Source organism: Balaenoptera ricei, chromosome 2 (genome assembly GCF_028023285.1).
Source record: "Balaenoptera ricei isolate mBalRic1 chromosome 2, mBalRic1.hap2, whole genome shotgun sequence".
NCBI classification, from domain to species: domain Eukaryota; kingdom Metazoa; phylum Chordata; class Mammalia; order Artiodactyla; family Balaenopteridae; genus Balaenoptera; species Balaenoptera ricei.
In genome coordinates, this window is record NC_082640.1 from 111,375,619 (window position 1) to 111,393,719 (window position 18,101).

Consider the following 18,101-nt stretch of genomic DNA (forward strand, 5'->3'; position numbering starts at 1 on the left):
AATACAGCTGAAAATATAAAACAAAGCCAAGAAGGTCAATAGTCCTTCACAAATTATTTATATCATTTACTGTGATCAAAGAAGTGTCAAAACTGGCCAGTAGGCAGAACCGGTATTGCCTGTATGATGTGCTTTGAGGGTCATCAAAAAGACTCTTCTCCTTCACGATCTATCATCATGTCAAGGTACCTGAAATGTAATTAAAATGGTACTTTTCGTATATCATCACATATAATTTGTATGCACATATTATATCTCTGGAAGGAAAGATAAGTCATGGTAACAGTGGTTACCTCTGGAAAAGGGGGATTAGGAGATTGGAGGTCAGAGGTGGGAGGGAAACCTATCTTTTACCATTTACACTTTTGTACCCACTGAAGTTTTTATCATGTACATAGATCTTTAATGTAGAAAAGAAAATTTTTTATTTTATTTTTAAAAGTTGGAATTTGTCAATGGGCAGTTGGTTAAATAAATTATAGTACATCCATTAAGTTGGATAATGTACAGTCATTAAAATGAAAAAAAAAAACGGGGCTTCCCTGGTGGCGCAGTGGTTAAGAATCTGCCTGCCAATGCAGGGGACACAGGTTCGAACCCTGATCTGGGAAGATCCCACATGCCGCAGAGCAGCTGGGCCCGTGAGCCACAACTACTGAGCCTGCGCGTTTGGAGCCTGTGCTCCGCAACGGGAGAGGCCGCAACAGTGAGAGGCCCGCGCACCGCGATGAAGAGTGGCCCCTGCTCGCCGCAACTGGAGAAAGCCCTCGCACAGAAACGAAGACCCAACACAGACAAAAATAAATAAATTAATTAATTAATTTTTTTAAAAAATGAAAAAAAGATAGCTTTGATCCAAAAGATGTACTGATCCAAAGATGTCCATGATGATTTGTTAAAAACAAAATTTAGAGTGTAAACATTAAAACTCCACCCATTAAAACAAAATGTGTTTAAATATTTTTAGCATGTATATGCATAGGGAAAAGCTGTCAAAATACACCTGTTAGCATTGATTACCCTGGCAAGATGGAATTAGAAGAAACTTTCGCTTTCGAAGTTATATATTTTGACATTGCTTGCACTTTTACAAGGAGCATATTACTTTATAATCAGAAAAAAAGATAATTTAAAACATTTGTGACAATGCAAATAGCTCAAAAATGGAGGGAGGGTCATCATCTTCAGCAGCTGGGGCAACTTTTAAACCCTCTAGATGAAAACTAGGTACTCATGGGTAGTGTGTGCATTAAGTCAGGGAGAAGTGATGTAGTACAGCCTTGGCTCATAACAGTGCCTCAGTAATGTTTAATAACTGAATTTATAATTAAACTCAATAAAGTTGGACTATAAAGTAGATACAACTTGTCTTTTTCCCAAGTGAATGACAAAATAGGTACTTATCACCAGGAGCTTAAAAAACAGAGGGTCTGACCTCAAGGCCATAGTCTAAGATAACTTAGCATCACCTGTTTTCCCGTCTTCACTGCTTTCCAACAATCTGATTCTTCTCTTTTTGTTTGTCCTTGTCATCTTCCCAGCCCTTTTTGTAAAATTGCCCGTTAGAACCACAAGAGGGCAGCAGCCTCATGTACAAGAAAGGCTCTCAGGCATTGGTAATCATAAAAAGCAAAGGGAGGAGATGCCTTTATAAAAAGTGTTATCAAAACTTTAGAGATTTCAACATCTTGCTCTGAATAGGTGTGGGACCACATTTAATGTTCTGTTAGAAATTATAAACAATGAGTGGGAAAGAAATTCATGCTGGTGAGTGGAGCTAATGTATTTCCCTCTCTTCCAGAAACTGGCCAGAAGAAGTGAGACCGAAAAGAGAACAGTCTAGAACCTAAGACTTACTCCTAATGTAAACTCTTGCACCAGGATGGAAGGGGAATCTTACCACAATGCTACTACCGTCAATGGCACCCCAGTGACTCACCAGCCTTTGGAACGTCACAGGTTGTGGGAAGTCATCACCATCGCAGCTGTGACAGCCGTGGTAAGCCTGATCACCATCGTGGGCAACGTCTTAGTCATGATCTCTTTCAAAGTCAACAGTCAGCTGAAGACAGTTAACAACTATTACCTGCTCAGCTTAGCCTGTGCAGATCTCATCATTGGGATCTTCTCCATGAACCTCTACACTACCTACATCCTCATGGGACACTGGGCTCTCGGGAGTCTGGCTTGTGACCTTTGGCTTGCACTGGACTACGTGGCCAGCAATGCTTCTGTCATGAACCTTCTGGTGATCAGTTTTGACCGATACTTTTCTATCACAAGACCCCTGACGTATCGGGCCAAGCGTACCCCAAAGAGGGCTGGCATCATGATTGGCTTGGCCTGGCTGATCTCCTTCATCCTCTGGGCCCCAGCGATCCTCTGCTGGCAGTACTTGGTTGGGGAGCGGACGGTCCCACCAGACGAGTGCCAGATCCAGTTCCTCTCGGAGCCCACGATCACTTTTGGCACTGCCATCGCTGCATTCTACATCCCTGTTTCTGTCATGACAATCCTCTACTGCCGAATCTACCGGGAAACAGAGAAGCGAACCAAGGACCTGGCCGACCTCCAGGGCTCTGACTGCGTGGCTGAAACTGAGAAGAGAAAGCCAGCTCAGGAGGCTCTGCTCACGTCCTGCTTTAGCTGCCCCCAGCCCACACTGGCCCAGAGGGAAAGGAACCAAGCCTCCTGGTCATCCTCCTGCAGGAGCACCTCCGTCACTGGGAAGCCATCCCGAGCCACTGGCCCAAGCACTGAGTGGGCCAAAGCCGAGCAGCTAACCACCTGCAGCAGCTACCCCTCCTCAGAAGATGAGGACAAGCCCACCACTGACCCTGTCTTTCAAGTGGTCTACAAGAGTCAGGCCAAGGAAAGCCCAAGGGAAGAATTCAGTGCTGAAGAGACCAAGGAAACTTTTGTGAACGCTCAAACTGAAAAAAATGACTATGACACCCAAAAATACTTCCTGTCTCCAGCTGCTGCTCATCGACCCAAGAGTCAGAAGTGCATGGCCTATAAGTTCCGATTGGTGGTGAAAGCTGATGGGACCCAGGATACCAACAACGGCTGTCGCAAGGTGAAAATCATGCCCTGCTCCTTCCCGGTGTCCAAGGACCCTTCGACGAAAGGCCTTGATCCCAACCTCAGCCATCAGATGACCAAACGAAAGAGGATGGTCCTCGTCAAAGAGAGGAAAGCAGCCCAGACCCTGAGTGCAATTCTCCTGGCTTTCATCATCACGTGGACTCCTTACAACATCATGGTCCTGGTTTCCACCTTCTGCGACAAGTGTGTCCCAGTCACCCTGTGGCACTTGGGCTACTGGCTGTGCTACGTCAATAGCACTGTCAACCCCATTTGCTATGCCCTCTGCAACAGAACCTTCAGGAAGACCTTTAAGATGCTGCTTCTCTGCCGATGGAAAAAGAAAAAAGTGGAAGAGAAATTGTACTGGCAGGGGAACAGCAAGCTCCCCTGAAAAGTAACGACTCCCCTCAAAAGAATGACCGTGGTCAAGGTCCTCTGAGGATGGGTGAACTGATTCTGGTTTACTTTTCAAAAAGACCTTTTGAGTCCCTGAGGACATGGAAAGCCTCGAGGTCCCTCGCCAAAGGGAAAGAGTCACAGCTGCCACAGTTGCTGCCGAATTGAATGATTCTTATCCATGACCAGGGTCGCCTGATGCTGCTGGAGTGTTTGCCACCAAAGAGACAGACTCATGACCCTTCACAGAAGGAGGGGCACTTGGTCACAGTGAACAACAACTGAGGGAGCTCCTGTCCAACCTTCTGTGGGAAACAGCAGGACCGGTGGAAACCTGTCACAGAGTTTTGTGCAGTATGTATGTGTCTCTGAAGTTGTCTCATTTCAGTGAGAACCAGGAGAATGTAAGTCAGTGTCACCTGTTAACAAGAGTGAGATTCAACTGGCTTCTAAGATTCTATTTCTTTATAAACTGATCAGTATTTATTATGCAGCTATTATGTGTTCCGTACTGTGGTATGTTTTCCTGTCCCTACATCTGAGCAAAGCTCTTCCTCTTCCTTTTCACAACTGATGCCAATTCCTGGTACCCACTGAGGCCAGGCCGGTCCCCACAGAGCCACCCTTCCTCTCAGGGACCTGGGTCTGAAAGGACACTGGAACCTGATCACACCCAGTCCTACAGAGAAGCCTCTATTCTGCTAATAAAGGTGATCAGGTCTCCACAGTCAGTTATTTTGTTTTTACCAGTGGGGATTTTTTTCCTTTTATGTAAACAAATATTATGTATTGTAGTTGGTGCCCTTTGAACCCATTTATTTATGCTCTGTCCTTAGGAAGACTAATTGTATGACAGCTCTTCACTGGGTAAAGACCTTCTCCAGTCTGTTTAATCATGGTTCTCTTAAATTATTCTCAGAGGTCTTACTTTCTAATCTCTTCACAAGGCAAACCTGAGGCAAAATGTGCAAAACAAATTTGGTTTCACTCCATGCTTTTGAACTTCTTCCAGGCCCTTTTGCAGGCCCTCATCCAAACCCCCAATTCACACCCAGGCACAAGCAGGTCACTGTGCTGTCTCCAGCCAGAAGTGCTATTTAGAGGGACAGCAGGAGAAAGGCTCTTTTAAAAAAAATAGGTCCTCCAAATCATGGCTCAGAAATGACTTACTGGACTTCCCTGGTGGCACAGTGGTTAAGAATCCGCCTGCCAATGCAGGGGACATGGGTTCGAGCCCTGGTCCAGGAAGATCCCACATGCCGCGGAGCAACTAAGCCCGTGCGCCACAACTACGGAGCCTGCGCTCTAGAGTCCGCAAGCCACAACTACTGAGCCCACATGCCACAACTACTGAGCCCGTGCTCCGCAACAAGAAAACCACCACAATGAGAAGCCCACGCACCGCAACGAAGAGTAGCCCCAGCTCACCGCAACTAGAGAAAGCCCGTGCGCAGCAACAAAGACCCAACACAGCCATAAATAAATAAATAAATTTATTAAAGAAAAAAAAAGAAATGACTGATTTAGTCATTCCTCTCCAAATTCACAAAAATGAGAAGCCCAGAAAAATACAGTTGAGGTCCAGTAATGCTGGCTATGGTCATTAAAAATGACCATGTTTTCTTTAAAAACAAAATGTAGGCCACAATAATGTATAGAAATAAAAGTTATCAACATACATTTAAATATCAGGATTATCCAAAAACCAAATTTTAATTGAAATCTCTGCGTATATAAACAAACCAAATCTAAGAGGTTTCTTTGATAATTCTGAAAATAAACCAATGTGCAAGAAATCAAAACAATACAATAATGCATAAAATTAATGAACAGTCCACAAAGAAAGCAGCAGTATAGCATACAACAAGGATTTTAAAGATGAAACACTCCTGTCAGACAGAAACTCATTATTTAACCTGTTAATTACATCTGCAGTTGTATATAAAAATCTCTGGACTTCTTTTCACCTAATGTGGGCTAGTTCTTTTTCAGCCTCGTTTGCTAAGGGGATGTAAAAATAGCTGGTTTAGTTGTCCTGGGAATTCAGTATGTACTTGAGTATAGGAGAGTTTCAAGCTTTCCACTGAAGAGTGAATTGGCCTCTTCTACAGAGTACCAAGGACACTTCAGGGAAGTGGAAACCCAGGCCTCTCCAGCCCTGTAGGGACGTGATGTTGAGATGGAACATCTTTGAAGCAACGTAGCTGCTGAGGCTTTATGAAGGGCAGGTTGACATCCACCAAGAATTTGGTAGAGAATATTAACTGGCTCAATTCTGCAAGACAGAGACTCCCAGGTCTACAAGATGCCAACAGGATGTGGCTTCATAAGCTCTGGATAAAGTTGATTTTTTTAGTTTAAGGCTTTGACAAAAGTGAAAATCCCTCCAAGAGAATAGCACTTTGAGCTCACTCACTGTTCACAGTAGAGAGAGATACAACCTAATTCAAACAAAAGAACAGAGAACTGAGGGGGTGGGCTGGTGGAGGCACATTTTTCTCACTCCACAACTGCCTAGAACTAAGCCTTTTTTGTCTTTTGTGAAATTAATTGAGAGGCCTATGCCTCCTACATCACGGGCTTTGGGAGGCAACCAGTTATGCAGACTACCTATGCCCCTTGACAAAGACAAAAAGAATGCCCCAAACTACTAGGGGAAACTAGACTTCTTTAGAGTAGGGCCTCTGGTGGGGTCCTCAGAATGAACAGATCCAACTGTAAACTACAAGGGCCTGATGGGTGGATGGGTAGGGTGTGGACTGACTTTGGATCTTAGGCTTTCTTATGCCCCATCTCCAAAGCTCTGTTTGTGGTACACTGTGTGCAGCTTTGATTAGTTGCCTTTTGGACACTGCTATGTTGCTAATATTGTGGTTTGTTTCTCCTTGCTGTGAATTTGATGGCTTGTCGAGGAATCTGTTTTCAGTACAATTTTTGGTTAAAGCATTTCGTCAGCATTCCTGGTCTCTGCTTTGCTCCTTTGGTGAATGTCTTTTCAGGGTGATGCTGATGTTTGGCTCTTTGTCATTGTGAAATCTGTACCTAATCTCTGGAGAGAAAAATCCCATTGTCTACTGTAAATACTGGAATCACAGCAAAGGATGTGGGGACTGGACTGCTTTTCTGTATCATACTAGCATTGTTCTAGATATTAAAGAAATTAACCACACAGTAGTCCAACGCAAAGTGTTTAAGTAAGAAAATGGTCTCAGGCTTCCCTGGTGGCACAGTGGTTAAGCATCTGCCTGCCAATGCAGGAGACACGGGTTTGAGCCCTGGTCCAGGAAGATCCCACATGCCACGGAGCAACAAAGCCCGTGCGCCACAACTACTGAGCCTGTGCTCTAGAGCCTGCAAGCCACAACTACTGAGCCCATGTGCCACAACTACTGAAGCCCGTGCGCCTAGAGTCCGTGCTCTGCAACAAGAGAAGGCAGTGCAATGAGAAGCCCGTGCACCGCAACCAAGAGTAGCCCCTGCTCACCACAACTAGAGAAAGCCTCCATGCAGCAACGAGGACCCAATGCAGCCAAAAATGAATAAATTAAATAAATTTGAAAAAGAAAAGAAAGAAAATGGTCTCAGTGAGCTTGACAGATCCATCTATGTTAGAGATTCCACACACATTCACATCGCCTGGCCTTTTAAGGGGGTAGGAGTTGCTATACAATGTGGATACATGTCCCTCTTGCCACCTTTGTGATTTTCCCCTTTCCTCTCAGTTACCAAATTAAGATGAAATAATGATGACAAGATTCCTGTGACTAAAATGATCCCATCACCCTCCAGGACGAGGGAGGTGAGGCAGACCTCAAACCAGGGCACGTTAGCCAATACAGACCCTGCAACAAACCAGAACAGCAGCATTTCTTCTCCAACTGCTCGAAGAGCTGGTGCTCCAGTCATTTCATTCCCATTGTAAGTGAGACTAATTCCCATCTCCCCCTACTCATATCACCAGTAAAGTTTGAGATTATATACATTCTTTCCAATAAGAGCCCCAGATTGAGAGTGAGAGGAGGAAGGGAAATATGTTTTTTAAGCATCCAGAAAGGAACCAGAAGAAAAATTATTTAAAAACATACAACTTTTTTGCGGGGGGAGGATAATTTTAAACTTAGAAAAAAGCTGCAATAATAGTACAGAGAACTCTGATATCCTTCACCCACATTCCCCAGTTGTTAACATTTTGCCACATTTGTGCTGTGTGTGTGTGTGTGTACACATTTTTTTTTCTCAACCATTTGGAGTAAGTTGCAGACATCACATCCACTGACCTCTAAATACTCCAGTGGGTATTTCTTAAGAACAAGGAAATTATCTTACATTACCACAATACAAATACAAAATCAGGAAATTCAACATTACTGTAATATTATTATGTGAAACATAATTATGTAATACAGTCCATACTCAACTTTTACCAGTTGTTCAAACAATGTTCATTATAAGAATTTCTTTTCCAGTTAGGATCTAATCCAGGACCACACACTGCATTTAGCTGTCATGTGTCTTGGACTCTTTTAATTTGGAAGAGGTCTTCAGCTTTCTTTTGTCTTTTATGATATGGTCATTTCTTTAGAGTACATTCAATCCAATTTTTAAAAAAGAATTTCCGGGGACTTCCCTGCTGGTCCAGTGGTAAAGAATCCACCTTGCAATGCAGGGGACGTGGGTTCGATCCCTGGTCGGGGAGCTAGGTTCCCACATGCCGCGGGGCAGCTAAGCCCTTGCACCACAACTACTGAGCTCCCGTGCTGCAAACTACAGAGCCCACGTGCTCTGGAGCCCACAAGCCACAACTACAGAGCTCAAGCGCCCTTGAGCATGCATGCCACAACTAAAGAAGAGAAAAAAACCCACACGCCACAAGTAGAGAGAAGCCCGTGCGCCACAACAAAGATCCCGCATGCCGCAACTAAGACCCAACACAGCCAAAAAAAATTAATTAATTAATTAATTAAAGGCTTAGTCTAAAAAAAAAAAAAAAAGAATTTCCATCAGTTTGCAGTTGTCTGATGTTTCACATCAGATTCAGTTTGTTTGTTTTGATTTGGGCAGGAATGTCACAAATGTGATATTGTGTCCTCAGTGCATCACATTAGCAGGACATGCTGTTTTATCCCAGTAGTGGTGACGCTAACACAGCTCGCTTGGTTAAAGTGTACCTCCCATCCACCCGCCACGTTTCTCCACTATAAATTTACTATTTTTCCCTCTGCAACTAATAATTTTGAGAAAGATTTTAAGCCTCTATAAACGTCCTATGGGTCATCAGGTTTTCACTCAATAATTGTAGCATCTCTTTATTATTCTCATCAAGTTATTCCTATGATTGCCAAGTGGTTGGCATTCCACTGTAAGGAAGACTTGTTCCCTCTTTATTATCTATTTATTTACTTATTTATTACTATTATAGACTAACAAACTCATAATAATTGGTTAAAACCCATTACTGTCATTATTTCAATGTTAAAATTGTCACACATGTAAGCAGTAAGAGCCCCTTCAAGATGATTCCTGTGACCCTTTGACATAGTTCAAACATTTTTTGAGCACTCCCTTACTTTCTGGTACAAGAAGATATTCCAGGCTCATCTTCACTCTCCCCACCCCAACCCAAGAATCAGTCATTTCTTCAAGGAGCCCTGGTTTCATTAAGTAGAGAATGGTACCTGACTCAGTTCTAGAATCAGGATGTATTCATTGCTATTGGACCCTTTCAGTGGATGGAACTAAGAAATATGTATATGTGTATACCTACTAAAAACAATGAGTTCATATTGACATCTGCAATTCCAATCCTATACAACGGGGGCTTCCCTGGTGGTGCAGTGGTTAAGAATCCACCTGCCAATGCAGGGGACACAGGTTCAAGCCCTTGTCCGGGAAGATCCCACATGCCGTGGAGCAACTAAGCCCGTGCGCCACAACTGCTGAGCCTGTGCTCTAGAGCCCATGAACCACAACTGCTGAGCCCACGTGCCACAACTACTGAAGCCCATGCACCTAGAGCCTGTGCTCCACAACTAGATAAGCCACCGCAATGAGAAGCCTGCGCACCACAACGAAGAGTAACCCCCGCTCGCCGCAACTAGAAAAAGCCCACGCACAGCAACGAGGACCCAACGCAGTCAAAAATAAATAAATTTATTTTTTTTTAATGTTAAAAAAAAAAATCAGTAACCCTTGTTTTATTTTTACTCACAATCATTTTGTTTTTGTTTTTTTTCCTCTACTTTTCACTGAGCCACCTTCTCCAAATGCCCCAAATCTTTGTACCCTCTTTCCTTCACCATCTTCTTAGATCCAAGAACCACCATCCAGGCAACCTGATTACTCCTTTGTTTGGTTACTCATTTGTTCAGCAGATAATTATTTATCTCTGTGGGAACCATGTGACTGCAGAGGGGAATAAGACACTGTCCTGGCCCCCAATAACACAGACTAACAGAACGAGGGACAGGACAACAGTACAAAGAGAATCACTCCAGTGATGGCTGGAGGCCTCCAGCTCTCCTCCTCCCCAAGCACAAACATTTCCCTTCTCTAGGCCTCTTTTGTTCCCTGCTCTTTGGCAGAAGGGGAAACTAGCACCGAAATCTGAACTGCAGAGGGTAGAACCCTTATATGATTGAAAAGAGAAAGTGAGTGAAGAGTAACAAGATGAATGTGGATTATATCCAACATTCCACTTAGAAGCTCTCACAAGCAATCCGCTGGTCTTTTTTATCCAGTTTGGTTCCCAGGCCTTTCAGAAAGGAGTCTTGCTCTGTCTGGATACAGCCTAACCTTCCTATTCCATAATCCAATCCCTTCTCAAGGTAGAGGTCAGGTAGGAATGCAGAAATTGGAGAAGTTGTCAGTAGGATTCTGCAAGGACGCTTTCAAAATCAGATACATACAATCACACACATATTTACATACATAAAACTTGAAGCAGTGAGGATGGAAAAGAGCCTCAAGTTCAAGGTAGCAGCAGTTGGTTCAGAGTGGGAGGGCTGAGAGCATACCAGGAGCTCAGAGTCCTTCGAGACGCCTTGAAGAAGAGCAGGAACTTCCTTCCCAACCAATCCCCACCAGCCCCAAAGAAGATGAAGGGAAAGAGAAGCTGCTTTATGTCAGACATCTGCTGGGCCACATCATTTAAAGGCGTGAGGTTGGGCCAGAGAGCAAGTCGGGAGGGAAGGCAAAGCTTGTTTTTCTTCCATTAACATATTATCTCAAAGTTTTTGGGTACCTGAGGTTTCTACTGAAGACTCTAGGCTTTGGGGCAGTGATTTTCATATACCACAGTTAGAGACTGCTTATCAGTAATCAGTCAGGCCAGGTGACCACGGAACGCCATACACAGGATTTTCCCTTACCATTTATCCTGAAAGGAGCGAGGTGTGTCCTCGAGAAGATAAGGCGAGTTCAGGCCTGCAAGGCGTCCAGGCGGCCTCTGCCTACCTGTCCAGGCCTTCTCCCCTCCCCTCTTCCAGCAGTGCTCCAGCTATGTGCTTTTCTCAGTTCCTTCAGGGGCCCGACCTCCCTCCCACCTCAGCTCACACTGGGAAGCTCCTCACTCTCATCCCTTCTTCTCAGCCTCAGCCTAGTTTATTCCTATGTAGTCTCTCGTCTTACCTCACAGGTCACTTTCTCAGCAAAGTGGTCCTACATTGGCCCTCTACCCTCTCATCCAGATTCCCATGTTATGAGCTTTTATAGCACCCAGGACTTTTCCGTGGAGCACCTATCAAGGTTTTCATTACATATATTTATGTGTTTGGTTATTCATGTCTGTTTCTCCCACTAAATTCTAAGCTCTGAAGCCAGACTTCATGCTACTTTGCTCATCATTGTGTCGCCTCACCTAATAGCCTTAGGCACATTCAGGAGTATAGGTGCTTCACAATGTAGTCTTTACTAAATAGGTAAGTGCATACCTGAGGTAAGCGATGGTTGCAAGGTAAGGTTCCTGGGTTTTGTGGGCTTTGTTCTAGCATGGTTAGTATCTTTGTGCTTCCCTGAGAAGTAGAAGCTTAATTCACCACGAGTCTCTGATCTCCATTTTTGTCTAATGATTTGAGTTGGGATCCCTAAAAATGATGAAGCTGTATGTGGCAGCCACCCCAGAACTGTTTTAGTGGAGAAATTAAGATTCTTCCCACCCTTCCTTGAGAACAGGACTGTTGTATTACTAGTGCTTTACAGCCCAGGTAGCTTAGAGTCCAGAGGGGAAAGTCAGAGAAGTAAACAGGTAATCCGATAAAAGGAAATTCTATAATGGTGTAAGCACAGGCACGAAAGGGGACAAAAAAGAGGCTCTTATCCAAGCCTTGGGGGCATCTGGAAGATTTTTGTCAAAGGTGATTTCTACACTAAGTCCTGAAGAAAATGTAAGAGGTAGACAAGGGAAAGGGATGGGGGTGGGGTAGAGAGTTGAGAGGAAGAAATAATCAAAAAGGTCCAGAGGTGAGCAAACATATAGAACTTAGAGTGGGGAAATGAGGAAAATTCAAGATGTACGTGGGAACAAAATGGCAAGAAGTGAATCTGGAGGGACCATGGTCAGGGTCCCATATTTTGAAGTCTATGGAGAGTCTACAAAGGGTTTTTAATAAGGGAACGACCCCATCGGATTTGCCTTTTAGAAAGATCTTTAGGTTTACAGTGTCTGAAACTCTAGGCACCAGACATTAGGACTAGAACTGCTTTGCCTTGGAAGTCAGTTTCTCTTGACTACACCACCCCTTCTGAGGAGTGCTTGGAAGGAGAAAGGCAAGTCCCCAGATCATGCCAACAGCCATAGGCAGAGGGTGGGCAAGTGAATAGATGTATGGCTATGTGTTGATCATGGGTATGTGAACGTTTAGTTTTTTTAGTTTAGCTTGTGAGAGAAACACTGTAGGAAGTAGTTAACAGGACTTGCTCTAGGTTACCAGCTGGTGAGGTTGGGAAAATTTTAACCTCTGTTTCCTCATCTGAAAGGTAAGAATATTAATAATTATGAACTTTCACTGAGCACTTATATGAATAGGGTTAGTATTAAGTGGGATAATACATGTAAAGTGTTCTAAACAGTTCTACTTATGAAGTAGATGTTGCCCCCATTTTACAGATGAACCTTTGATCCATTTTACTCATGATGAAACTGAGGCTCAGAAAGGTTTCTTTCCCAAGATCATACAATTAGTAAGTGACGGAGCCAGGACATGTATTCACCCAATTTCTCCCTTAACTTAGAAAGTTCCTTCTGACCCATTCATTCAAGATGGATATGGAGGCAACACAGCCAATTTTGCATTGACTGAGGGAAAAAGAGAAGGCTTTCAGCAGGTTGGAGATCATTTTGGTCAGTTCTGGATAAGTGCATAAGTTAGGACACTGGGTTCAAGTGATAGACACCTACTGGAACTAGCTTAAGTAAAACACATAAACTCTATACTAGAGGATATACCAGTGCTCCGTGGAACGCAAGGGCAAGCACGCAGCGACCTCAGGAAAGGATTTGAACGAAGGTACAGTTGTCAGATTTCATCTTCCACTTCAGCTTGGAACCTGTTTTCTCCTTTTCTGTAGTGTACATGGTAGAATAAAGAGCCATGAACATCTTGCAAGTTTATATGTTGCAATCTACTCGTTTAGTCCCTGAGTTTTCATTTTAAATTCCCCAGGAACAGCCTTTGGCCTAACCTGGATGAGATGCCCATAAAAGCAGAGCTGCACAGCACAAATATGGCTGTGGGGACCTCATCTTTGCACCCCCTTCTCAGGGGAACACCAGTTACAGAGGTAAGCTGGGTGACAGCTCAACAGATGTACATTAAAGGAAGGAACGCTCTCATTGTCAGAGTTTAGATTTTCCTCTGCCCTTCCCCACTTTCCAATTTTGTTAATATACCTCATTTTCTCCTCCATAAAGTATCGATCCTACCATTCCTCACATTCTGGGAATAAAATAACTTACTTTTGGGGATAGAAAGAAATTTGAGAGACCATCAGGTAGGTGCATACATAAACCATCCTAAGAGGTGACTTTTGCCCAATTTTTTAACAACGCCAAGAAAAGTAAATCTCACGGTCACTGGCACCTCACAATTTTGTTTACTACGCCAAGAAATTCCTCTTCACAAGAAACTAATTCCTTCTGCTGTATTTAAGTCCATTTCCTTTCTCAGACTTCACAGAGTGGTACACAGCTCATTAGAATTTGCTTTAAACGGATTATCAAGCCTTTGAAAAATCCCCTCAGCATTCTCTTTACCAAACTAAAAATTACAGCCACTTTCATCCTTCTTAAAGTATATCTAGCTAATATAGTCATGAGGTCAGTAGAATCATTTGTATAGAAAAGTATGAATATTAATCGCTGGCAGCTTTTCTCTAGACCTGCTCTATATATCTTATTATAGAGGCTAAAACTGAACACAGTACCCTCCAAATCAGGATAAATGATAAGTAAGGGGCTAGGCTGGAGATGGTGGGGGAAGGGATTCAAGAGGCTTTCACTGAATCCCCGCACGAATTGCAGCTGAACCTCCATGGACTTGAAAGGTTGTCCAGCAGCTACTTGCTCCACCAGTCTCTGCCACACTCTTTGTGGGCCAGATTCCTTAGACTGTTGATTCTGCTTACCTGGGCTCAGGATCAGCATACCGCCTTCTCTGATACAGTACCACCCAACTGACTGGCTCAAGTCCCACCCTCAGTCCAACCAGCTGTGGATGGGAAGGCAGGTCCATCCAGGCCTGTGAAGAGACAAGCGCAAAATGAAATTTTTCTTTCGTGTGTATAATGCACAAGATACCATGACAGCAATGATTGCAAGGAAGCTTTTCTTACATATCTTCTCATGGTCCCTTATGAATCACCTCATAACACTTTCAGAATGATTCCATTTCTTAATCTTCATGCCAAATTTTCATGATCACTTAATTCTGAAGATTTTCTAATTATTTTTACTACAGTTATTTAGAAATATGCTTTAAAATATCCAAATATATGTAGTAGGAGCTCACTGAGTGGGATTACTTTATGTATACATATATACATATTTTCCATATATATATGGAAAATTTTGTTTCAACATTACCTAAGGAGGTACAGATACAAATCTTCAGTCATTACTAGTTCATTAAATTTTAGTGGAATTAAATGCCTTGTCAAAGTTTTCTATTGGAAATGCTGTGCCCAGATAGTTTTTACGGCTCTACCCATTCCTCCTGCTTACCACTTGACATTATTAATTTACTCCTCCCTCTTCTCAGGTTTGCCCAGGCTGGCTCAATGCTATCAGACTGAAGCCGTTGTGAAAGGCTTCAATTCCCTATGCTCCCATGATAAAGCTGTGTTACTGTGGGAAAGGAGATAAGCTAATACATGGTGCTATCTGGGGGAGGGGGGATTTTTATCTAAAATAGCTATTTTAGTATTTCATCATCTTTTTTTCAGGAATATTAAAACAATGTTCATAATTTATAGACAACATCTGAATTTTGCAAAACCTACCCTCAAGTTCTCCTAAATAATTATAAACGCTTGTACCAATTGGATATTCTCATATACTTTTCAAATTAAAAAATAATTGACTCTGATGACAATAATCACACCTAAAATGCTAAAAGGAGAGCACAACTAGGTCCTGCCTCAACATACTCTTTGAACAACACTAAAGGACTGGGTCGCTAGCTTCTATTGTGTTCCCTAAGGTTAGTGCTTAGCAGAATTTTTGTTGGGTTAAAATACAAAATGCATATGTAAACCATCCTAAAAGGTGAACCTTTTGCCCAATTTTTAAAGAACTGATTGTAACCATGCAAAAATATGACTATATGTGACCTTGAAGGCAATTCTAAAAAATGAAAATAGTTGTTTTAGTTTTTTCTTTAGGATATTTAATAAAAATATTTTCAATAGATTTTTTTAGTTGAACACTAAAAAAACCCCCAAACTTTCTGAAAGTTTGAGTAACTACTTAAATGATAAAGGTCTTCTTTATCATTGACCTCATCAGGACCTCGAAACTCTTCTGCTACTGAAAAGTATGCTGAATGGTTGCTTCCTCTCTCTGGTCAGAGGAAACATAAGAAAAAAAATGATAACAGACTTTACTACTCTGGGCATGTTAGGTAAAATGCCCATTTTTTTCAAAATGTTAACCAGACTCGAGATGAGTCCTGAGGTTTTGACTCCTAATAAAATGCTTGGAAGCTTGGGAGCTATGGATCCACCCCAGGCACGCAGGGCTTCTTGGCAAGAATGGGCAACAAAGATCTGTTTTACACAAAGTTACTACTCAGGTTTAATTTAGCAGAAGTGAAAAAATTTTAACCACAAAGCTTACATTTAAAAGGAGATACATGTAAACTGAATCTAAGAAATACCCTAAGGAAGAGCAAAACACTTTGTCTCTGAGAGAGGAATAGCAGAGAGAACCCAAGGAAGCTTTTAAGTTGGCACCAATCATACGGTTCTCAAGGATAGGAAATAATAGTATTGGGTTAAAATTATATTGGAATTTTGGATCTGAAAAGGAATTTACAGGTCTAATCCAAATCCCTTAATTTATAGATGATGAAACTTGAGGCCTGTTTGTTTATTCATTCAACAAACATTTATTATGTGCCTACATGCTCAATGCTGGAAATACAACAATGAACAAGACAAGACATGGTCCAAAGAGGGAATGTGACTTACCCAAATTCACAAAAGCAAGTTAGCAACTAAACGGGCTCTTTGCACTCAACTCCAAATTGTCTAACAATATACAATCTCTTCTGCACCTGTAAATACACTAAGCATTTGATGAAGGAGCTGTGCAAAGATAAGATTTTCATATACAATTGATGTAATAACATTCTGTAATAAGGTATAAATATGTTTATATTATATTCAGATTGTGTTAAAATCTACGTAAAATAACGAGTTTTTTAATTAGCAAATGAAATGGTAATTTCCTTGGAAGTGCTTTCTAATTTCTAGCTTATTAGGTATTCCATGTGCGAATTTTGAAAACCCAAATCTTGAAATTTTTGAATATGATTTCTGGTTGTACAACTATGACTCTTACTATATTCTGGCTCCTTTGAATTCCAACTTTCATGCAATCTGTATTCTAGTATTTTAGGTATTTTCAGTAAATAACTATTTTCAAAGATTCTATCCATTAACCAGTTTATCCACCTTATTTATCCATAGCTTAACCAGCGTGGTAACTTTAATGTAATATAATCAGAGATACAGCTTTTAAAATGTCCTGCATTGGAACTTATCTCTTTTTTCTTTTTTGGCAGTGCCACGCAACATGCAGGATTGTAGATTGTAGTTCCCCCACCAGGGATCGAACCCGTGCCCCCTGAAGTGGAAGCCCAGAGTCCTAACCACTGGACCGCAAGTGAATTCCCTTTTTCAAAAAAATATTTATTTATTTATTTTTGGCTGTGTTCGGTCTTCGTTGCTGTGCGCAGGCTTTCTCTAGTTGTGGCAAGAGGAGGCTACTCTTTGTTGCGGTGCGTGGGCTTCTCATTGCGGTGGCTTCTCTTGTTGCAGAGCACGGGCTCCAGGTGCACAGGCTTTAGTAGTCGTGGCGCATGGGCTTAGCTGCTCCACAGCATGTAGGATCTTCCCGGACCAGGGATCGAACTGGTGTCCCCTGCGTTGGCAGGCAGATTCTTAACCACAGTGCCACCAGGGAAGTCCCGAATTCCCTTTTTTTTTTTTTTTTTTTTGAACTCATTTCTTTAAAAGAAAACCCATATACCTCATTTCAAAATGAAAAATGGCACCTATAATAGGATAATAAAAGGGAAAATAAGAGTTTGGAACCAATCTTTTGTTGTTGTTTTTTTTTTTCTCATTTAATAACCCTAAGAAAGCAACAGGGAAGTCCTCTAACATAGGAGAGGATAGGAGCCCTACTAGAAGCAATACTGCAGCCTCAGAGTTCTTTAATTAAAACAATCCAGGGCTTCCCTGGTTCGAGCCCTGGTCCGGGAAGATCCCACATGCTGTGAAGCAACTAAGCCCGTGCGCCACAACTACTGAGCCTGCGCTCTAGAGCCCGCGAGCCACAACTACTGAAGCCCGCACGCCTAGAGCCCGTGCTCCACAACAAGAGAAGCCCCCGCAATGAGAAGCCCGCGCACCACAATGAGAAGCCCGCGCACCGCAACGAAGAGTAGCCCCCGCTCGCAGCAACTAGAGAAAGCCTGCGTGCAGAAACGAAGACACAACGCAGCCAATAAATAAATAAATAAATAAATAAATTTTAAAAAGATTGCTAAAAAAAAAAACAAACCCAAAATCCAAAAGAAAAGGTGTTGTAACTTACTGAAATAAAAAGATTTTGAGGCACTCCTGATATTTGAGATATCCTGATTGGATATTCCAACACCTCTGAGAATCAATAGTGGGGAAGATGAGGGGATTTATAAGCTACCTCTGCTATACTACCAACATTACAATATGGAGCTCTAAGGTTGATTTTCCATCCTCAGACTCTACAAGGCTCTCCTACTGCTGCACTTCTTTCCCCTGGCCATTCACTCCCTGTTATTATTTGTGCTTCCTCCCTACATAATAAGCTCTACGGAGGACAGGCACTGGATACTATCCATCTCTGTATCTTACCT

At 42.5% G+C, this 18,101-nt stretch overlaps 1 protein-coding gene across 1 annotated transcript; it reads left to right on the top strand.

Annotated features, from left to right (window-relative positions):
- Positions 1-1,882: 1,882 nt before the first annotated feature.
- On the top strand, positions 1,883-3,481 carry CHRM5 (cholinergic receptor muscarinic 5). The gene has a single exon (XM_059915600.1). It carries the CDS (start codon positions 1,883-1,885, stop codon positions 3,479-3,481), a length of 1,599 nt encoding a protein of 532 aa, XP_059771583.1.
- Positions 3,482-18,101: the final 14,620 nt, after the last annotated feature.

Coding starts and splice junctions, on each gene's coding strand:
- CHRM5 (XM_059915600.1), top strand. CDS start 1,883: ATGGAAGGGGAATCTTACCACAATGCTACTACCGTCAATGGCACCCCA.